The sequence below is a fragment of the Rhinoderma darwinii genome, chromosome 9, assembly GCF_050947455.1.
Source record: "Rhinoderma darwinii isolate aRhiDar2 chromosome 9, aRhiDar2.hap1, whole genome shotgun sequence".
Classification (NCBI taxonomy): Eukaryota; Metazoa; Chordata; class Amphibia; order Anura; family Rhinodermatidae; genus Rhinoderma; species Rhinoderma darwinii.
Window position 1 is genome coordinate 27146974 of NC_134695.1, and position 24204 is coordinate 27171177.

At 43.1% G+C, this 24204-nt stretch overlaps 1 protein-coding gene across 1 annotated transcript in view; it reads left to right on the plus strand.

Annotated features, from left to right (window-relative positions):
* The window catches only part of LOC142660156 (uncharacterized), a 152988-nt gene that overhangs the window by 84189 nt on the left and 44595 nt on the right, over window positions 1–24204 (plus strand). The window contains exons 3-5 of the mRNA XM_075836738.1: window positions 7149–7244; window positions 13451–13504; window positions 21643–21821. Coding sequence (XP_075692853.1) covers window positions 7149–7244; window positions 13451–13504; window positions 21643–21821 — 329 coding nt within the window. The remainder of the gene's footprint in view (window positions 1–7148; window positions 7245–13450; window positions 13505–21642; window positions 21822–24204) is intronic.

The following is a 24204-nucleotide window of genomic DNA, read 5'->3' on the forward strand; positions in this document are numbered from 1 at the left end:
GGGCAGAGCTAACTGTGCCTTGGACACCACGTCTTTGCCAAATATATATTAGATGAGTCAGAACTAGAGATGAGCGAACCGGGACAACCGAACCCGGTTTCGGTCCGAACATCGGGAAAAGTTCGGTTCGCAGCGAATCCGAACTTCACCGGGTTCGGCCGAACCCGTTTTGACCGAACCCGGTCAAAAATATTATACAAATCGGCAGCCACTTGTCTCTATCAATCACTGATAGAGAAAAGAGGCTGCTGATTAAAAATAAAATAAAAAGCATTTCATACGTACCCGGTCGTTGTCTTAGTGAAGCGTCCCTCTTCTTCCTCGAGTCCGACCTTCTTTTCTGACGCGGCAGCCTGTGATTGGCTGCAGAGGCCGCGGCAGCCTGTGATTGGCTGCAGAGGCCGCAGCAGCCTGTGATTGGCTGCAGCGGTCACATGGGCTGTATCGTCATCCAGGAATGTCGGGCCGGATGTCGAGAGGGACGCGTCACCAAGGCAACGGCCAGTAGACCGGACTGGAGGAAGCAGAAAGTTCTCGGTAAGTATGAACGTCTTTTTTTTTTTACAGGTTGATGTATATTCTGATCGGAATTCACTGTCCAGGGTGCTGAAACAGTTACTGCCGATCAGTTAACTCTTTCAGCACCCTGGACAGTGACTATTTACTGACGTCGCCTAGCAACACCGCCGTAATGACGGGTGCACACATGTAGCCACCCGTCATTACGGGGCCTCATGCACACGACCGTAAAAACACCCATAATTATGGGTCGTAATTACGACCCGAAATAGCGGGCCCATAAACTTCTGTTAGCCACGGGTACCTTCCCGTTTTCTCACGGGAAGGTGCCCGTGCCGTTAAAAAGATATAACATGTTCTATTTTTTTATTTTACGGGCCGTGCTCCTATACTTTATAATGGGAGCACGGCTCGGAAAAACGACCGGCTGCCCGTGGCCGGCCGTGCCCGGCCGTGCTCATCTCCTGAAATACTCTGTGCTGCCTTAAACTCTGTGGACAGGTCAGGATCCTGTTTCTTTTAAATGCTGCTGCGGAACCCGCTCGATCCACTATATAAGGCTGCGCTACAGTGCAGCATTTAAAAGAAACAGGATCCTGACCTGTCCACAGAGTTTAAGGCAGCACAGAGTATTTCAGGAGATGAGCGTGTGGATCTTGTGCGGGGTGGTGACTTGCCAATCATGTGAAGGTGTTATTGAGGACAGGAGTGGAGGAGAGGTAACAGACTGAGCTACGTAATGGTAAGAGCAGAGTTCACAGCAGCACAGAGTATTTCAGGAGAGGAGCGTGCAGATTCAGTGCTGCTGTGAACTCTGCTCTTACCATTACGTAGCTCTCAGTCTGTTACCTCTCCTCCACTCCTGTCCTCAATAACACCTTCACATGATTGGCAAGTCACCACGCAATGGTAAGAGCAGAGTTCACAGCAGCACAGAGTATTTCAGGAGATGAGCGTGTGGATCTTGTGCGGGGTGGTGACTTGCCAATCATGTGAAGGTGTTATTGAGGACAGGAGTGGAGGAGAGGTAACAGACTGAGCTACGTAATGGTAAGAGCAGAGTTCACAGCAGCACTGAATCTGCACGCTCATCTCCTGAAATACTCTGTGCTGCCTTAAACTCTGTGGACAGGTCAGGATCCTGTTTCTTTTAAATGCTGCACTGTAGCGCAGCCTTATATAGTGGATCGAGCGGGTTCCCCAGCAGCATTTAAAAGAAACACGATCCTGACCTGTCCACAGAGTTTAAGGCAGCACAGAGTATTTCAGGAGAGGAGCGTGTGATTTGCTGCAGAGGCCGCTGCAGCCTGTGATTGGCTGCAGAGGCCGCTGCAGCCTGTGATTGGCTGCAGAGGCGGTCACGTGGGATAAAGCGTCATCCCTGGAGGCCGGCCTTCTGACGTCATCCTGACGTGCGTGACCGCCACAACAGCCTGTGATTGGCTGCAGCGGTGACATGGATGAAATGTCATCGCTGGAGGCCGGACAGGAGGAATGTAAGTATGAACGTATTTATTTTTTTATTACATTAAAATTTTATTTTCCGCGCGCCGAGCATGTACTGTCAAGGTTGCTGAAAGAGTTAGTGCAGCCCATTAACTCTATCAGCACCCTGGACAGTACCATGCTCGGCGCACGGAAATTACAGGTTCGGTCAGAACTAGTTCGGTCCGAATCGAACTCTTTCATGAAATTCGGCGAACTAGCCGAACCGAACTTTTCATAAGTTCGCTCATCTCTAGTCAGAACCTGTAATGGCAGGAAGGAGGTGAAGGCAACAAGTGAGCCCTAATCTACCCACCGCCCTGTCCCTGCCTACTTGCAACGACCCGCCCTAGGTGACGGGGTACAACTTGGCGGCGGTCCCTACGCTGTCTAAGTGCAAGGGAGTACAAACAGGGAACACGCAAGGGAATACAGTAGCCCACGGAACGCCGCGAGGAAACGGAGCGGTGAATGAGCCAGTCAGGATCAGGAAGTAGTGGAGTATACAAACGGGAGCACGGAGCAGAAGCAAGCCAGGGGCAGAGCAACGCAGGATAAACGGAACTGAAGCAAGGCAGAAGCACGGCAGAAGCAGGCTGGAGCAAGGCAGCAGTGGGGCCAGGAATCCAAGAAGAATAACAAGCAAGGAGGAAGAGAAAACGACAGGTATAAATGGACAGGGGGCGGAGCTAACTCTGACTGACCAGGCCGCGATAGGCTCTCCCACTCCTGAGCCTGCCACCCTGATTGGTGGGATCAGGTGTCAGTCTCAGAGGTCTGGCCTCAGGTGTCGACTGATTAATCCTGGGAGTATACCCAGACGTAGTGCCTGGCAGATCCTTTACAGAACCCTTTTTTCATTTCAAGAGCATTTTGTTTTTGTCCCTGATTTTGTAAAAAGCTGAGGAATTCGAGCAGCACAACATGCATATCTCAACCAAGGATCATGAAAATAGTTATCCCTGTCTGTACAATCAATATATAAATGCCTGATCTATACTTATATATGCAGCTACATTTTCTGGAACCAATCAGATTGATATCCAGATAATATGAAGGGTTGTAAACACAAAAACATCAACAACAAAAAATCCTTCAAGGTAAGTAAAGAAGATGTGAAATTTCTACATGTCATATATTTGATAACTACACACAGAATCCTACAAAAGGTTTTACTGAGGGGCGTGTGCCCCGGATCTATGGCCCGGTGCCCCGGATCCCCGGGCGACTGGCGCTACAGGGGTCGCAGCGGTCACAATTGTGACCGGGCCCGCATCCTCCGCACCGCGTCTATAGAAATTTACTATAGTAATTGGGGCCTATGTCATAAAATACATGGGCCCCTGTTACTATAGTAATACCACTATACTTACCCTCCTTCTCGAGAGCAGCGGAAGTCCTGACATCTTCTCACGTCACGAAGCTGTGCGCTGCTCGTGACATCACAGCGCTGGATGGTGTCGGGACATCTGCACCAAAGAGCTGGGTAAGTGTAACATTACTGCCTGCTGGGGTCCTGTATCTAAGCATGTCTTGTGTTAAGCTTAGATACAGGGTCCAACAGACAGCATCACACATGGGCTTAGACACAGGGCTATCTGTTAGATCATGTATCTAAGCTTACCACAAGGCAGGGTTAGATACAGGACCCCAGCAGACAGTCATCTTATACTGTATAAGATTACTGTCTGCTGGGGCCCTGTATCAAAGTCTAACATGTGGTAGGCTTAGATATAGGGTCCAACAGACAGTATCACACATGGGCCCTGTATCAAAGCCACATAGTAGGTTTAGATACATGCTCATGATACTGATACATGATACTATCTGACACATGGTGTGATCCTGTCTGCTGGGCCCTGTATCTAAGCCTACCACATGATAGGCTTAGATACATGGCCCATGTGTGATCCTGTCTGATGGGCCCTGTATCAGCATAAGATTACTGTCTCCTGGGGTCCTGTATCAAAGCCTACCTTGTGGTAGGCTTAGATACATGGTCTAACAGACAGTATCACACATGGGCCCTGTATCTAATCCTACCACCTGTGTTACTAAAGGGTATTTTGTGTGTTTGTGTTTTTTTACAGGTTCGGTTGATGGACTACATCGGATTTGAGGACTACATCGATGACGGCTTTTTTTATTTTCAATAAAATGGTTAATCAGGGTTGTGTGTTTTTTTTTATTTCAATAAAATATATTTCTTCTATGTTTTTGTATTTTCTTTTAAACTTAATTACTACCACCTTAGTAATGGCCGCTGGCTGATTGACGGCATCCATTACTAAGGCGGGGCTTAGTGTTAGACGGTGCAGAGGCTAACACTAACCCCCATTATTACCCCAGTACCCACCGCCACCAGGGGAACCGGGAAGAGCTGGGTACGATCCAGTACCTGAACATATGTAATGATGGGTGGGTACTGGGGTGGCCGCAGACTGGTATTATTAGGCTGGGATTGCCCAAAAACAGTGGGCCTTCCACCCTGGTAATGCTAGCCTGCTGCTGCTATGTTGTATCTGGCTGGTTATCATAAAAGAGGGGGACCCACATTATTTAAAAAAAAATTAAATGGAAAAAATGTGCGCCCCCCCCCCTCATTTTTCATAACTAGCCAGATGCAACATAGCAGCAGCATGCTAGCATTACCAGGGTGGGAAGGTCCACTGTTTTTGGCTTTTCCCAGCTGCCCCAGTACCCAACCTGCACTACAGAATACCTGGCTCTTCCCGATACCCCTGGTGGTGGGTACCGGAGTAATAATGGGGGTTAGTGTTAGCCTTTTCACCGACTAACATTAAGCCCCGCCTTAGTAATGGACATTTTTAATCAACCAGCGGCCATTACTAAGGTAGTAGTAATAAAGTTTAAAAGAATAAATTTTTTTAATTGAAATTTAAAAAAAACACACAACCCTCATTAACCATTTTATTGAGAATAAAAAAGCCATAATCTAAGTAGTCCTCGAATCCAACGTAGTCCAACAAACCGAACCTGTAAAAAAACACAAATACACCCCAAAAATTTGTAACACATATAAAAGCAAAGCAAATCTAAGGCTGGATTCACACGAGCATGTTCGGTCCGTAAAGGACGGAACGTATTTCGGGCGAAAGTCCCGGACCAAACACACTGCAGGGAGCCGGGCTCCTAGCATCATAGTTATGTACGACGCTAGGATTACAGTATGGGACAGTTGTCCCGCAGTGAGGCAGGGACTCCTAGCGCTGTACATAACTATGATGCTAGGAGCCCGGCTCCCTGCAGTGTGTTCGGTCCGGGACTTGCGGAAGAAATATGTTCCGTCCTCTACGGACCGAACATGCTCGTGTGAATCCAGCCTTTTACTCTTCTTTCCTGGGTCCAGCGCTGGAGCCGCAATGTCAGTGAGCTAGGCCCTATATCTAAGATTATAATCTGAAATATTTATGTATACGTGAATGTGTTTTTCCAATATGTTCAATATTTATGTATTTGTATGAGAAAGACAGTTGTGATGACAAGGTAAACATCCGTCATTACAATAGTGTATTTATTGTTCACCTGCATGCGATCAGGAGAAGCTATGACTTGACATTACCTTTTGATCTAGATTGACCTTTGGGGTTAACTCACTCCGCCCTTCCTGTTTGTTAATCAGGTGTAATTACCATCCAGGAAAAAACGCTTGTCGTCTCTTTTTTTCCCGGTCTTTCTGTGTATAAAATGATGAAAATTTCTTGTGGAGCACTGTATGTACCTGAGGAAGGGACCTGTCCGGTCCTGAAACACATAGTATCTATTACAAATAAAGCCTAATATAACATACTCCGTTTTGAATATCTACCTGTCAGGCGCCGTGTCCCAAATACTGCATTTTTTTCCCGTTCACATCCTGTGAATATGTAGATGACTTTGCTATATTGGAGGATGAAAGGTGGCTGTGGCTCGATTATTATACATGGCTAGGAAGCTGATTGAAGCCTCAAACGGCAGGAGAATTTGTTACGAAAGTCAATTGGCTATTATCCATATAAAAGGGGATATACACCAAAAGAAAAGCAAGTCATAAGTATGAAAAACTTTGGGCACCTTTGTTAGATGCTCCTGGTCTAGCCACTCATTTGCTTAAAAATTGAGCTCTCTTCAGCTGTTAATCCTATATTGGGTTGTCCTCATTGGAGATCAGATATTTGTTGGAGCAGGGCAACGCCTTACTGAGCCTCTTTCAGCTATTCTGTACGAGTTCTAAATAGCTTAAATTGTGATGCCTGACCTGTATAATACTTCTTAGATTGTTAAGGGGGTGTATTGCTTAACTGATTACATGTTTCGGATGTTGCATGCATTTCCATACTTTTGTTTGAACATCTATCGGAAGGATGGGTTTGTCCTAACCTTTTCTTACTCACTGTGCCTTGCGCAGGTTCCCAAATGGCATAAATACTTGCTGAAAATATTTTATGTTCTTTCATGTTGAAAGGGGGAGGGTGCATTGGGAAGGGGGAGGGGTGTAAGGTAAGAGAAGGGTGGGGGATTGATGGGAAACTGTAAATTTTTGTTTTCTGTTTATTAAAATTCACTAAAAATGTACTTGATATAAAAGAAAGACTGGGGTTTCATATGCCAGTCTTAATCTAAAACAAGCTGGAGTAAGATGCGCCTAACTTATTAAATTTTATTATTCATTATTTATTAATAAATTGGCCACATCTCTTGCCGCCTGTGCGCCAAAAAGTAAAGTATACACCAGCTAAGAGAAAGCGTAGATTTGGATTATAATTTACACCAGTTTCTGGCATCAATTATAGTAAATTTGACAAGCCGCAGGTGGCACCGCACCTTCTGCAAATCTCCACCCACTGTTTAGAAAAGTGGCATGAGCAGCGGAAACGGCACAAAAAGTTTAATTTTGTTTTGTGCAAAATTGCATCTCTTGTGCCATTTCCACCTTTTCTACACCAGAATACTGCCTTAGAACTGGTAATAGATTCCCCCAATGTGTTTTATATGATGACAGAGCTTATTGCTGGATTTCGTATCCTTTTATTTTACAGTACAAAAATGCAGAACTCCCTATACGTTCCTCTTCTTTTTTTCTCCTACTTTCTTTCTCTTCAGCTGTCCCATTGTAAATATGCATTCAATCTTGTTTTATTCAGGCTCATAGCTGGCAGCCAGGAATCAAGGACCCTTTCCGTGGATCAGTTGTCTGGGCTGTTCCTGAAAATGTGGACATCACAGCTACTCTATATCGAGTAAGAGATCTGAACAAAAAAAGAAATTCATGTATAAGAATTATCATATCTTCATCAATTTTGATACTAGAAAATTGCTGTAAAAATGCAATGACTATCTGCCACTTATTTACAGATCTGTCATATCAGGCTATGTTCACTCCTGTCTTCGACATCCTCATTAGGGGCTCTGTCAGGGTCTCCCTTACCAAAACAGTGGACCCCTCAAGGAATTTAGCTAGGGGTTTAGTTAGCATTTTGACTCCACAGGAATTTAGCTAAATTTATTGTAATTAGTCTGCAGAAAATGAAAATCGACTTTTTTTCTGAAAAAATTTAGAAATGCTTAACTTTTACAAAGAATAAAGGAGAAAACGCACCCCAACATTTATAAAGAAATTTCTCCTGAAAATGGTCTTTCGGCCGGAATTTCCGCTGTGGAATGCAGCGCTGGCAAAAAAAAACTTTCATACTTACCCTCTCCCTCTGCTTTGCTCGTAGTCCGGCCCCTAAGATGATGTTGCAGGCCATGTGATACTGCAACCTGTGATTGGCTGCGGCGGTCACATGTTATGCAACGTCAACCCAGGAGGCTGGACTCCAGGGAAGAAGAAGAGAGTTCTGGGTAAGTATGATTCTGTTTTTTTTCCTGAGTTGCGATTTTTGCTGCGATTCTGCCGCAAGAGTCTCAGTACTTGGCTTTCTATCCCCATTGAATTCAATAGGGAAAACCCGCAACAGAAAATCAACGAAAACGCAACATAAATTGACATGCTGAGGATTTAAATTCCGCACCACAGGTCAATTTATTAATGTTGACACTGTGATTTTTTTACGCAGCATGGGCATGAGATTTTCTAAATCTCATCCACTTTGCTTTTACTGTAAATGCTGTGGAATTTCCGCACAGAATTCTGTTGCGGAAATTCTGCAGCGTTTACACTACGTGGGAAGCTGGTCTAACTGTCAGTGTCTCTCTGACAGGAAGCCTATAAGGACCAGCCAGAGGCTGGTCCTTATAGGCCTCCGTACATGGCAGACCCGGAGGCCATTGTCTGGCCTCCGGTTAACATGCCGACCATCGGCACCCCCTGTGATTGCATCATGGGGACATGACGATCTGCCGCAATCGATTGCCACATTTAAGGGTTTAATTGCCAAAATCAGCAGCGATGGACCGCTGGCCAGTAAAAGTAGACTGGCAGCTGTCGGAGACAGCTGACCTCTCGGGTTCCTGGTGCACGTTATCATCGACAGTGTGCACCGGAAACTACTCAGTAACTGTACGTCCTGGTGTGCGAAGTAAACTCCCGCCAGGTCATACAGTTGTATACTCGTGTCCCTAGGGGTTAAATAATAGCGAATGTTGTCAGTGGTCTGGTCTCTGATGCACACTATACAGAAGAGCTATATAAAACTTACACTGACGGGTGAAGGAGAAGAACAAAATGGATTCTTCTTATAAAACATACAGTGGATATAAAAAGTCTACACACCCCTGTTACAATGCCAGTTTTTTGTCATGTTACAAAGTCAGTACAAGATTAATAATTTCAGAACTTTTTCCACCATTAATGTGACCCATAATCTGTAAAATTCCATTGAAAAACAAGCTGAAATCATTTAGGGAGAAAAAATAAAGATAAAAAAACAAAAATAATGTTGTTGCATTAGTGTGAACACCCTCTTATAATTGGGGCTGTGGTTGTGTTCAGAATTAGCCAATCACATTCAAACTCATGTTAAATAGTAGTCAGTACACAGCCGCCATTATTTAAAGTGATTGTGAGAAACCCCATATAATGTTTAGCTGTTCTATTAGGATTTTCCTGACATTTTCTTTGTTGCATGTGACAGCAAAAGTCATAGTCTGTAAAGAGCTTACAACCCATCAGAGGGATCTAATTGTTGAAAGGCATCAGTCAGGGAAAGGGTACCAAAGCATTTCCAAGGCATACCGTGGAGATAGTCATCAAGAAGTGAATTACATTTAGCACAATAGTGACATTACAAAGAACTGGACGTCCCTCAAAACTTGATGAAAACTTGGTCCAGTAGGCTACCAAGAGGCATACAGCAACATTAAAGGAGTTGCAGGACTTTCTGGCAGGTATGCTTGTGTAGTGCAGGTGACAGCAATCTCCCGTTTTCTTCATATGTCTGGGCTGTGGGGTAGGGAGGCAAGGTGGAAGCCTTTTCTAACAAAGAAAGACATCCAAGCCCGACTCTGTTTTACAAAGACCTACATCAAGTCTGTCAAAAGCATGTGGGAAAACGTGTTATGGTCTGATGAAACCAAGGTTGAACTTTTTGGCATAATTTTAAAAGTTATGTTTGGCACAAAGCCAACACTGCACATCACCAAAAGAACAGCATACCCACAGTGACGGATGGTGGAGGCAGCATTATTCTTTGGGGCTGTTTTTCTGCAGTTGGAGCTGGGACTTTGGTCAAGGTAAAGAGAATTATGAACAGTTCCAAATATCAGTGAATATTGGCACAAGACCTGCAGGAGGAATTTCACCTTTCAGCACGACAACGACCCAAAGCATACCTCCAAATCAACAAAAGAATGGCTTCGACAGAAGAAGATCACAGTTTTGGAATGGCCCAGCCAGAGCCCAGACCTGAATTCCATTGAAAATCCGTGGGGTGATCTGAAGAGGGATGTACACAGGAGATGACCTCACAAGCTGACAGATTTGGAGTGCTTTTGCAAGGAAGAGTGGGCAACAATTGCCAAGTCAAGATGTGCCATGCTAATAGACTTTTACCCAAAAAGACTGAATGCTGTCATAAAGTCAAAGGGTAATTCAGCAAAGTATTAGTTTAAGGGTGTGCATATTTATGCAACAACATTATTTTTGTTTTTTATTTTTATTTTTCCAGCCTAAAAGATTTCAGTTTGTTGTTCAATACAATTGTACATATTATAGGTGACTTTAAAATGTAGAAAAAGTTCTGAAATTATTCATCTTGTACTGACTTTGTAATGTGACAAAAACCTGGCAGGTGTGTAGACATTTTAAATCGACTGTATGCTGTATATATTATTTTTATTCTATGTGCAGTGTGAGACGGAATGCAAACACAGAAGATGGGGATATCTTCATTGATGCACATTATTGGCAGGAACATTGTTCGATTTTCCTTTTATCTAAAATTGTGGGTGCATAAATTTATACGACCCCCATAGGCTAATATTAGTGACGATAGCATGCAATATTGCACAGTGCGATAATAGCAAAGGGAAATATTGGCATGGACTGGAATTGGATTATTAAAGGGTAATTAAACATCCAAAAAACTTCTGACGTCAGAAGTTTTGATCGGGGAGTTTCGAGTACTGAGACCCCCACCAATCACTGAAACTAAGCAGTAGAAGCGTTCGTGTGAGCGCTCAGCCGCTTAGTTTCTTTTTGGCTTTCCCTGGAAATCGATGTAGCGGTGTACATACTCAATAGAAAGTCTATGGGCCCGTACTCCGCTACATCGTTTTTCCAGAGAAAGCCGAACAGTAATGAAGCGGCTGAGCGCTTCTCCTGCTTCGTTTTAGCGATTGGTAGGAGTCTCAATGCTCGAACCCTCACCGATCAAAACTTCTGACATATCACTATGAAATGTCAGAAGTTTGTTGAACGTTTAGTTACACTTTAAAGGGGTTGTCTGGTTTCAGCAAATAAATGTTATTTTGGTATAATTACAAATCTCCAGTATACTTTCTGTATAAATTCCTCACAGCTTCCAAGATCTCCGCTTGTTATGTTCTAGGGAGGAGGAGCAGATGGTGTAGAGGCAGATTGTTACAGGCAGAGCCATGGAGGAAAGCATGGAATAAAGTGTTCTCTGACCCTGCAATCCAGTATTAAAATGTGGGTTTGTTGGGCATCTCCAGCATCCATACAACGACATTACAGTGCTGAGATTATTAGAAGACAGAATTCTGATACACATACTGTATGCCGTACACATGTATGTCCATCACATGGCCACGATAGGTTTATATATACACGCTGGAAGTAAACATTGAATGTTCCTACAGAATAACAACAGGCAGAAATCTTCAAAACCGCGAGGGATTAATATCTAATATATATTTTGGAAAGTTTTTTGAAGCCCAATTTTTCATTGGTTTAAAAGCAGTCCATGTGACCGCTGCAGCCTGTGATTGACTTGTGATTGGCTGCAGCGGTCACATGGGATGAAACGTCATCCCGGGAGGCCGGACTGGAGGAAGAAGCAAGAGTTCTGGGTAAGTTAAATTTTAATACTTTTAACTCCAGCGGTAGTCACTGTCCCGGGTGTTGAAAGAGTTAGGCTGGATTCACACGACCATGTTACGTCCGTAATGGACGGAACGTATTTCGGCCGGAAGTCCCGGACCGAACACAGTGCAGGGAGCCGGGCTCCTAGCATCATAGTTATGTACGAAGCTAGGAGTCCCTGCCTCGCTGCAGGACAACTGTCCCGTACTGAAAACATTATTACAGTACAGGACAGTTGTCCTGCATTGAGGCAGGGACTCCTAGCATCGTACATAACTATGATGCTAGGAGCCCGGCTCCCTGCACTGTGTTCGGTCCGGGATTAGCGGCCGAAATACGTTCCGTCCATTACGGACGTAACATGGTCGTCTGAATCCAGCCTTACTGCCGATCAGTTAACTCTTTCAGCACCCTGGACAGTGACTATCTCCTGACGTCGCCTAGCAACGCTCCCATAATTACGGGTGAACACACGTAGCCAACCGTAATTACAGGAGCCCCATAGACTTAGGCCTCATGCACACTTCCATCACCGTTTTCATGGCCGTTTTTCACAGATCCGTGTGTCCGTGATTGGAACCATGTGCTTCCCGTGTGTACTCCGTGTACACTTCCGTGTTTCAGTTTCCGAGAGGAAGCTGAAACCCGTTCACACTATGTACACGATATTGTGAGCGCCGCACATGCTATTCCCTGTCCTGCGGTACTCACTGTCCAGGGTGCTGAAAGAGTTACTGCCGATTAGTGCAGCCCCTTAACTCTTTCAGCACCCTGGACAAAGACTACCGCTGGACAGGGAATACCATGTGCGGCGCTCACAATATAGATTAATATTTCATTAAAATAAACCTGCAACAAAAAAAAAGTTACTACTTACCCAGAACTCCCTGCTTGCGTGCTTCTTCCTCAAGTCCGGCCTCCTGAGATGACGTTTCAGGCCATGTGACCGCTGCAGTCAATCACAGGCTACAGCGGTCAAATGGACTGCCTCGTCATCCAGGGAGGTCAGATTGGATGTCAGAAAAGGGACGCGTCACCAAGACAACGGCCGGGGTACGAATGAACTTATTTTTCTTAATATCGCTGCGTTCCAGCACTGATCAGCAGCCTCTTCTCTCTATCAGTGCTGACAGAGAGAAGGGGCTGCCGATTAGTGCAGTATCTGTCTGTATGTGTACCTCTGCCCGCCCGGCCATGGCTAGGCAACGGCTCTGTCACACACGGACGGCACACGGATGCCTTCCGTGTGCCTTCAGTTTTTTGACGGCCCCATTATCTTGCATGGGCCTCACAGTCACGGAATCTCGGACCAAAGTAGAACATGCTCTACTTTTGTCGGAACGGAGCAATGGTACCGTAAAAAAAACCTGAAGTGTGCATGGCCCCATTGAAATGAATGGGTCAAGGTGCTAGCCGTCTGAAAAACGGCAGGCACCCATGAAGAAAAAGACTGTAGTGGGCATGAACCCTTATATGGGCCTGCTCGTGCCATAATTACGGCCTGAAATAGGAGATGTTCTATATTTTTCAACGGCCCGGGCACCTTCCCTTAAGCAAACGGGAAAGTACCCGTGGCCAATAGAATTATGCCCCGTGATTACGGGCGTTTTTACGTTTGCGTGCATGAGGCCTAAATCTGTAATGAATATATTGCTTCATTTAATTTATTTTATGCTTCCAATAACATTATTTACACTCTCTAGCAATTAAATTCATATCGATAAGTAGCAATTAAATTCATACTGAGAGGTATTTAAATAGTGAACTTTGACTCTATCCATAACGTAAGTCAACCTCCCGAGCAACGCCGGGTATAAAAGCTAGTAGAAAGTATATTGGAAGAATGTATAACTTTTAATTATACCAAAAATAACATGAATTTTCTGAAACTGAACAACCCCTTTAAATAAAAAATGGAAAGATAATGTAACAGACAGATGACTTTTCCATTATTCATTGCAGGATACACACTCTAATCACTTTGAGGAGAAGGAATGGACATTTCAAGTTGAAGGGGTAAGTGTGACCCCATTGCCTGGTGTTGTAATATATTAATTCCAGTTTCACACTGTCTCTATTTCTCTTTTCAAGCTCATGTTTTCTTCATGGTCAATAATATCCTCAATATCCTCAATATCCATTAGTGATGTCTCTTACTTCCATATAGTATTGTGACTTGAATGTACACCGGTGTAATGACAACTAGGGACAGACTTTATAATTATACCGCCAGAGGCAGAAAGAGAAGAAGCATGTGTTGTTAACATGACATGCATGAGAAAAATGATTCTGCTTTATTCATATTAAATCAGATTATTCAGGTAAGTAAATGTGCATTTTAGATGGCAGTCTAGTAATTTGCTAGTCTGTAAACTAGGGCTGGGCATTTATGACCTAAATCAAAATCCCAATTAATTGAACATGTAACCTCGATTACGGTTATTGAACGATTATTTAGACCACACCCCTTTTGTATGCCACGCCCCTATTTGCATGCTACGCCATTGAATTAATATTTATCCCCTAAACCTGCTGTATACTACTGTATATAATATAGCCCCTGACACTGCCCCACACAGTATATTGCCCCATAGTGCACCCCACACAGTATAATGCCCCACAGCTGCCACCACACATTATAATGCCCCTATAACTGCCTCCACACAGTATTATGCGCCATAGCTGCATGAGGCCTTAGGGTGTGGGCACGCGCTTGCTCCCGGCCTTAAAGGGCCAGCACGTGCGCATATTCAAGTTCCCTAACCTATCCCTAATTGCCCTGGACTATAAAAAGGGCTCTGCCCTTCCACTCCTTGCCTGATCGTTGTTGTTGTTGTTGTTGTTTGTATTGCAAATTGTCCCTTAGTTGTATCCTGCTCCCAGTGTTTCTGTGCCCTGCTACGTGTATCCCATGCTGTGTTTGTTCCTGAGCCTTTTCTAGTGTTGGGGTCATGTTGTATCATCAGCTACGCCTGCTGTTATACACAACTTCTGGTGTCATCTGCTATTGTACACCAGGTCTGGTGTCTCCTGCTACGTCTGCTGTCTTACACCACGTCTGGTGTAATCTGCTACTCCTGGCGCTACCTTCCACATCAAGGTCCATCGGTGCCAAAGCCTCTGCTACCGTCTGGACTCTATTATTCTTTCTCCCTCCCTATTTCCACCCATAGGGACTCCACATGTTCATTTCCCTCATAAAACTCATCACGCAGGATGGGTTTTAGGCAGGTTTTTACATATAAGTAAACCCCTCCCCCTTCCTTATTAGTACGATCATTTCTAAACAGACTGTAACCCTGCAAATTAACAGCCCAGTCATAGTGATCATCCAGCCATGTCTCACTTATCCCCACTATGTCACAATTCTCCTCCAGCATTATCAATCTTGTTATTAGGATTCTGGCATTGGTATACATGCACCTTATATGTTCATCTGTATCACTATTCTTCTTATTCCTATTAACTGTCCTAACGCATTCCTCTATTCCACCCCATGTTTATTTCTCAGCCCCAGTTCACTAACTACTCTGTCCTCCACTTCTATACAGTAATTTCCCTTCCACCCACTCCCCATTTTAAACACTCCTCCAACCTTCTAGACATATTTTCCCCCAAACAGCTGCACCCTCCCCATCCCTACCATAGAGTCTTTAGCCAACAGAGAGGACGGTCCATTTCTCCAAGAATCCATACCCCCTCCTTCCTATGCCAATTCTTTAGCCACTTATTTTCCCTGAAATCTTATTGTGGGGGGTGGTAAGTTGGAGGTGGACGCACCCCTTAATTTCATACACCCGCTCAGTATGGAGCGTGCTCAGCCTGTGAATAGCCCCAGAAACCCCTGAAGATGCTACATATGTAGCAAAACATGTCGGGGGGGGGGGGGCTGTGTTTTGTCTTTTAATTTCAAAGTTTAGCTGGCAGAGAGATAGAATTTACTCAATATTTAGTTGGAGTTAGCACAGTTTTTTGTAGCACCCCTTCATAATGTGTTTTTGCAAATTATATTAAAACTTATAATATTATGGTCACTGTTGACCAAGTGCTCCCGGACCTCCACATATAGGTTATTGCATCTGGTCTATTAGATAACACCAGATTTAGCACATTATCCCCTCTGGTTGGTTTATCACAACCAACTGAGTTAAATAATTGTCTTGAATTGTGGTTAAAAGCTTTCAGCTTTTGGCACATCCAGCAGCCTCTATGTTCCAGTTAATGACAGGATAGATAAAATCCCCTATAAGGGTGTATTCACACTTGCAGGTTTTAATCAGATTTTGTTCAGGTTTTTTATGAAGTTTTGAAGCCGAAACCAGTAGTGGATTCAAATAAATGGTGAAGTAGAATCTGTTCTTTATACTTTCTCTACCTTTATGGTCCAAACCTGGTTTTGCCTTCAAGAACTGCATAAAAAAATCCTGAATAAAACCACATCAAAACCTGCACTTGTGAATACACACTTATAATGACCCTATTATTATTTGCTGCAGCATTTCATCTTGTTTGGTGGCTTATAGTCTTACAAACTTCTGCAACAAAACTGACGCGTGTGAATCTACCCTTAGGCTATGTTCACACGGGGTATTTTGCAGAGTTTTTTGACTTGGAAACCGCGTCGCAAAACTCGGCAGAAACGGCCCGAGAACGCCTCCCATTGATTTCAATGGGAGGCGTCGGCGTCTTTTTCCCGCGAGCAGTAAAACTGCATCGCGGGAAAAAGAAGCGACATGCCCTATCTTCGGGCGCTTCCGCCTCCGACCTCCCATTGACTTCAATGGGAGGCAGGAGAAAACGTATTTCTCGCTGTTTTATGCCCGTGGCGCTCAATGGCCGCGGGCGAAAAACGGCGCGATAATTGCCGCGAAAATCGGCGTGCAGGGAGAGGAATATCTGCCTCATAGTTCCAAACGGAATTTTGAGGCAGATATTCCTCCCCCAAAATACTCCGTGTGAACATAGCCTTATATCTCATTATTTAATCCAGAATCATGCAGTTCTGCATGTCATTCATGTTATGTCATTTGTCCTATTCCCATTGAAGAATCATCCGTCGACTTGTTTTGTTGCACAATCCAGATTGAGGCGCTGAATGATTAATCACATGAAAGGTGCTGAACTCCTCTTGTAGTTATAGCCCTAGTATCACGCGCTGCCAAGTGGCCAGAGAGTACACTTGAGATTAGAGTAAACTGATTCTCTGCAGCTAGTATTACAACTGCTGTGTGTATAAATCTTTTTTCACCCGTACACAGACATGGCAAGGACATGGAGCGGGGCCTCATGCAGTAGAAAACCACAACTTCATCCCATCGGTGCAGAATACAAATTGGTCGTTAATGACCGCACAATTTTGTAGGTATTACCGCGGTTTTACCTTAAAAATCGTGTAGTTATTAGCAGTGATTGTTAATGAGCGCGCAGTTTTGCAGGTGAAACTGCAGTACACAAACGATCAATTTGTAATCTGCGCTCGCCGCGCATGGACATAGATTTCAGACGCCTTACAGCACACATTTTCATGCAGCAGAAGCATACAAGCAAACCTCATAAATTGGCAGTGAACAAATAATTATGGTAAAAATTAAATTTCAAAATTAATTACTTAATGACACGGCCAATTTTTGTCAACTATATCTGCAGCGTGTGCCTAGGTTTGCCACCAAAAATGCACTGTATGTGTGTGTGTGTATATATATATATATATGTGTATATACACTGCTTAACATTGAATTTGCAACAACAAGAAGGGCAAGCCGAAAGATTATACAAATCAAGAAAGTAGCAGGTGTCGCCAAGATCTGCAAATTATCAAATTTTCAAACATCTAGCTCTAATCTGTGGAAGCAAATAGCCATATGAAACCTGAAAAATCGGATCAAGTGGTGTCAGATGATTGTGCGAAGCCTCCTGTTTGTCGACGTTCCAGTGATCACCACTTGTCGCAAGCTAAGAGGGACAGAATACTTGGTCTGAGGGACTTTGATTTATCACTCTGGCAGATTGCTACGCGCCTAGGCCGAGATATCAGCACTGTTCAATGTTGCGTGTCCCGTATGTTGGGAGAATAATAATGAACGAGAATGACAACAAGAGTTTTGTGGAGGCGACCCTTTGCATGGAGGGATTGTCGGTTTGGAAGAATGGCGCGTAGTGATCCATTCTGTACTGCAAGTAAAATTGGACGCCACATCCCGAGCCTAGGGCGGCAACCAGTCTTGACACAATCCATCATAAGGCGTTTGCATGATATTAGGCTATCATGGTGCACAGCAAGACGGCTATGGAGGCTAGAATGGAGATCTATCCTTTTCAGCGATGAGTCCCGCTTTTGTCTAAAAAAAAATGGAAATTCAGGCAGCACATTCAAAAGGATAGGAACTTTTATTCACCCCTTCATATAACTACATGCCGGGTTCATGAGGCGTGGTTATGATAATGGCATATATCAAGAGTCCCAGCTGGCATGACCGCTTTTCCATCCACCTGGGCGGTTGCGAATGCGATCACGCAGCTGCCAAATGCACATGGGGCCACTGGAAGATGCCAGTGTCAATGTAATATTTAATAAGACGTAGCAGTGATGACCACGATCACAGCCACCTGTTTCGCCACATGTGTGGAGGGAGGGGCAGGTGCGACCGTGGCCACACCACCACTTCAGCAGACATCAGACGTTGTGAGTCGCACATGACCATAGTGGCAAATCCATGTTAAGGGAGTGAACGCCAGTGGACGCCGACACTGAAATCGTTGCATAAATTAAAACATAATACAGGAGAGTATAAGACAAAGTACGTGCCGCATATATACATACATGCAAGACATTAATAGTAGGCCACCAGTAGGCAATATAAGTATATAGAACATAGCATATACATACAATAGAGACCCATAGGCATGAAGAGATCACTATAGTTACAACAATATATAACATATGAATGCTAATTAGAATAGTGTATAACATAAAATATATGTGGAATAACCAAATATACATATAATAAGCACCAATGTAATCTTCTACGATGCATAATTTGTGTACCACAGTTTGTGTACCAAAATAACAATATTAATTTAAATACCATGTGTAAAAGCAAAAGTAAATACATATATAAATAGATAGTGAAAGGATTTTGTCATTTCACATCACCATATATCCATACAAAACTGGTTCCAATGAAATCGCAATTTAGAAAAACAAAGAAAGAAATAATAATAAAAACAGAAATACGTCATAGTGAGCATGCAGTGACCCAGTGAACACACAGTGACTCACAAATAAATTATAATAAGTAGATAAAATAGAAATATCATCACAATAGGAGTCTCAATAGCACCGGATCATAAAATATATATCCCACACCGTTCACTATATCCACGATTTTCAAAGTGCCTTCTGAGATCGGTGGCTTGGTTCTCAAAGCTACAATCGTCAGATCAAATCCTACGGATTCCCAAAAATTGACCTATGGGTATAATATTGACCAGATTGGATGTGTCAGCATGTAAGAGTGCATTCACTGATGTAGATTTCCTAAAGATGAAAGTTATTATTTGTCCATCATCAGCCACATGGAATTGCACATCAAGGAAATCCATCTTAGTTCTACCAGACTTGTATGTTAATTTGATATTCATTAGAATATGTTATTCAAAGTTTCCATGAATGAATTTAGTTCTTGAGACGTCCCCTGCCAGATAAAAATGACGTTGTCAATATGAACCTTCTCAATCAGAGGGGCATGCTCAATAAGGAATATTGAAGTCGTATTGAAGTGTTCAGAGATTCCACATCACAAGTGACAATAGTCATATCATTTCCCCAAAAAATTCCATTCATCTTGCATAAAATATCTGTCGTATCCTTTAGGTTAGACTGCATCTGCGTCAGGGCTCCGTTTCGACAGTCCATCGGAGCTTTCCTTCGGAACGGAGCCCTGACTGACACAATATTGTCGACTACACTACAAAACGACACAAACCCCTGCACAACGGAGACAAATGGAAACCATTGGCACTGGATCCGTCACCATTGAAATTAATGGTGATGGAAACAGAAACCTCTGGTTTCCGTTTGTGTCAGTCAGGGCTCCGTTCCGATCGAAAATTTAGACGGAACGTTGGAACGGAACCCTGACGCAGATGTGAATGCAGCCTAAGATGGAAGGCTCTCAACTAGGGGACGCAAGATGAAATCAATGAATTTACAGATAGTTTCACAGATCCAATTTATACTGGACACAATAAGACGTCCGGGGGGCTGAGTGGTACGCTTATAGATATTCAGTAGCATGTAAAAATAGGCTATTGTCAGATCATTGGCCATCAGGCCCTCATATTGTTTTTTATTTATAATACCACTCAAAATGGCCTCTGACAAAATTAATTTGAGTTCCATCTGAAATTTCCTGGGATGAAACGTGAGCTTAAGGTAACACGTGGGATCATGGGGAGCTGCCTTAAAGTCTCCCTTTCATACATTGCCTTGGGCAAGATGACAACGTTGCCACCCTTATCGGATGGTTTAATAACAACGTTGTGCATCTGGCTCAATTCAGTAATGGCCGTTCTCTGTTGATGTGCGGAGTTGTCATATTTGATAGCTCGTGTAGGTATAAGGGAGGTTTGTTCAGGGGAAGTAATGTGCAGGGCTAGGGGAGGTAAACGGTAAATATTAGGGGAAAATGTGCAGCACCAGGAGGGGAGGTTTGTCCAGGGGAAGTGTAGGTAGTGCAGGAAAGGTATTAACCCCTTAAGGACACAGCCTGTTTTGGCCTTCAGGACACAGCCAATTTTTTCCATTCTGACATGTTTCACTTTATGTGGTAATAACATCGGAATGCTTTTACCTATCCAAGCGATTCTGAGATTGTTTTCTCGTGTACAGTATGTATGTATATATCTCACAATTATAAAGCATTGGGGAATTAATTCACCTGGTTCGATATTTGCTTTTGGCGAATTCAGGAGAAAAATATGGGAATTGATTCTCTCATTGTATTCTATGGACCAGCAAATCGAAGGTGAATTAATTCTCTCCCCTCTAATCCTGATCAGGTCTGAGTGCAGGGCTCCACTTTGCCCTCCTCACAGTTTATATCTCCCGGAGAAGAAGAGAATCTCAAGAGATTTTGACCTCATTTTGCTGAAATGAAAGTAAAAATTGCGTCTTGTAATACTGAGAAGAAAATCTGCCTCAAAATTCTGTTCCTCCTGCAAAAAACTCTGTGTGAACTCACCCTAAGGGGTTGACCCATGAAAAATATTTATCACCTGTCCACAGTGACCCATAGTGATCACGACAACGATGGTCTGGTATCCACCGTTTGAATGAAGTTGCGGTCACATGTGCACACTACCACTTCATTCTTGCTCTATGGAACTGACTAAAATAGCCGAAACTAGTCTTGGTAGTGTCCACTCGTAACTGTCGCTCCATTTTAACGGCAGACATGGGACCCTTGTTCTTGTGATCATTGGGGGTCACTGTGGATAGGTGATGAATGTTTTTCATGGGCCAACCCCTTAAAAATGGTACAGAAGTTAAACTTAAAGTGTATCTAAAATGTAAATAACGTTTCATTACACAAAATTGGAAGCTTATTCAAGGCCCATTTATACAAAGCAATCAAATCTGACATAACAGGTTTAGTAATGCCTAGGTTATCTGCATTAAGCACAATATCACTACTCTGCAATTGCATATTGGCTATAGCTTTGTATAAACAGGTTTTTATAGACATTCGCACCCTCCATTCGAATTTTTGGATGGATTTCCTGAATTTAATATCTCTGGTCAATGTCATATGCTGGTATTTTGGGGTAAGAATACTCGCCACATTCACATTTCTGAAAGCACATGAGCAGTGACCACTATCATTTCTATGGTAAAGGGGAGATGTCGGCAACATCACAAAGAGGTTAAACATGTTACATTATTGGTACCATACAATATTGGCCATTAGTGATGAAAGAACAGAGTGATGTCTCCCTTTAAAAACATGACGTGAATAATAGGTAATAACAGTTTAGTAATATCATGTTTTATTTTGTCCTCTTTCTATTTTTGGTTCTTTCCTTTGTATTTTATTAGACCTGTCCTAATGCGTCTTCAGTCTACTCTTATACTTAAACTTTTCTCTCCCTATTAGGAATCTCAAGGCCACAAAAAGTGCTTGGCTGTGGCTCCTATTGACCTGCGTAAATTTGCAGCCATTAATTCTGCTCCTCGAGAACTGAGGCTAACACTCACTCCACGGTCTGTAAAGGTTGTGTCTGCAATCCTCACTGTCAGTGTTACCTGCACTTTATTGCGAGAAGGCAAAGCTACGTGAGTGAAATACACATTCATACTGTAAATTCAGCACCTTTAAGATGGAGCGAAACATCTCAAATCAATTCCAACATTAAGGATTTGGCTCCACAGTGTCACAGCGTCAAATGAAAATCAATGTAAAATACCTGGGGATGCCTAGAAAGCCTAGCCTGAAACTTATTGTGTTATATGAGCTTTTAAATGTGTGGTCAAACTACAAGTCTCTTAAATGCCCCAAAACTCCCCCAAAAATTCAGAGGGAACACCATATGCATTGACACCCAGAGTATGTATATGGCATATTAGAAAGCATCCTAGTTATTAATATTGCACTGAACAGAACAGCAAGACTCTACGTATACAATGACAATAAGTGGAATCTGTCTAGACAGTGCGGAAAATGTCTCTCTTTCAGATGGCGGTAAATCGTCTTTCTAGTGCCACCTATACAGTAGGTGGGTACTCTGTAAGGCTTGAATCGCACATGCCGTTTTTGTGGCTGTTTTTTGAGCCAAACACAGGAGTGGACCCAAAAAAAAAAAGAAATCGTATGATATGTCTCCTCACTTTTGTATCCACTCTTGTGTTTAGCTCAAAAAATTGTGCCAAAACTGTATGTGTGATTCCAGCCTAAGTCAATGTCCGACAGGGTGGCACTAACGATTTCTTCCGGAGAAGAGCTATTTTGCATAATTTTTTCTCAGGGAGTATTGCTCTAAAGACTCAAAATCCGTTGCAGCTCACCAAGAAGTATCAGTATTTTCTAAGAGGCTAGACACAATTGGGGATTTATGAAGGGCTTTACATCTGCTTTCTGGCTTTTAAAAATTATGGCACACGTTATTTTTTTACCGTATTCCGTCGCTTACGTCACTTTTTTAAAAGAAGGTGGGGTGTAATGGAAGGGCACAGGGCCACCCGTGGCCTGACACATTTACTATGAAGCTGGGGTAAATTATAACGGAAATCTACGCCAGTTCATAGCTGGCATAGATCTCCCTTTTTGGCGCATGGACAACAGAAGAGGCACCAAATTTATTAGTAAATTAGCTGCATATTACACCTGTGGCGTATAAAACGCAAGTCTTAGTAAATCTGCCCAAATGTCTACGTCTCTGACTACTTCTTTTCTTATTGCTTTATGCAAAATAGCTATTTTTTTTGCAATGCTGGGGCTACATGGAGACTTTTTGTAATGCAGCTTTTCAATTTTAGCTATAAAGTGACAGAATGTCATGATACAGATAAATTGTTCTATAGATGCATAACTCCCTCAGGCCCTTTAATATACATAATACAGGGTCAGGTATTTCCTGGACTGTTCCTTTAACACAAGGACTCTTTTTCAAATACTGATTTTGTATTGTTGAATTTGACTGCACTTAAACACTATTATGTCACCAGGATGCATTGTGGGAAATCAAAACTTTTTCCATGACCATCATTTATGACGTATCGGTTTAATGTGCGCTCAGCTTTTTCTGTATATTCCTTATACTGTAATGCCAGTAGGCAAGTAAACTGGGGAAAAATAGAATGCCCTGGGAAAGGAATTGATAACTGTATAATATCACAATTACTATAAGGGTATGTTCACACTGATTTTCAGATTTTTTTAACAACTCGCGTTTTTCGCGGCATATTTTACGGATGTTATTGGAGCTGTTTTTCAATGGAGTCAAAAACGTCCCAAGAAGTGAGATGCACTTCTTTGACGCGGGTGTCTTTTTACACGCCGTCTTTTGACAGCGACGCGTAAAATTACACCTCGTGGGAAAAGAACATTGTAAAACCCATTGAAAGCAATGGGCAGATGTTTGTAGGCATATTAGGGGCGTTTTTTCAGGCGTAATTCGAGGTGTAAAATTCCCGAATTACGTCTGAAAACACTGCGTGTGAACATACCCTAAGGGTGAGGCCCACTAGTGACCCTGTCTTTCGCTAACAGGCCATTAAAACACAACTTTTATTCAAGTGTTTTGTTCAACTGTTATTAAAATGGTATATAGTGTGGTATATAATTTGGTAATCTCTGTAATAAACTGTGATATAACTGCACAGACTGAACGCTTATGTTAAGGGAAATGTTCTGCATGGAAATCTTGGGTTCTGGCATTCATGTGAATGTTACTTTGACATGTGCCACCTATCCAAACATTGTTGCAGACCAAGTTCACCCCGTTACAGCAATGGTATTCCATAATGTCAGTGGCCAATTTCAGCAGGATAGTGTGCCCTGCTACGCTGCAAAAATTGTTCAGAGATAGTTTGAGGAACGTGGCTAAGAGTTCAAGGCAGGGCCGCCATCAGGAATTTCAGGGCCCCCTACAGCTAAATTTTCAGGGCCCCCCTACCGTGGCACCGCCTGTTAACGGTACTCCGTCCAGTACTATATCAT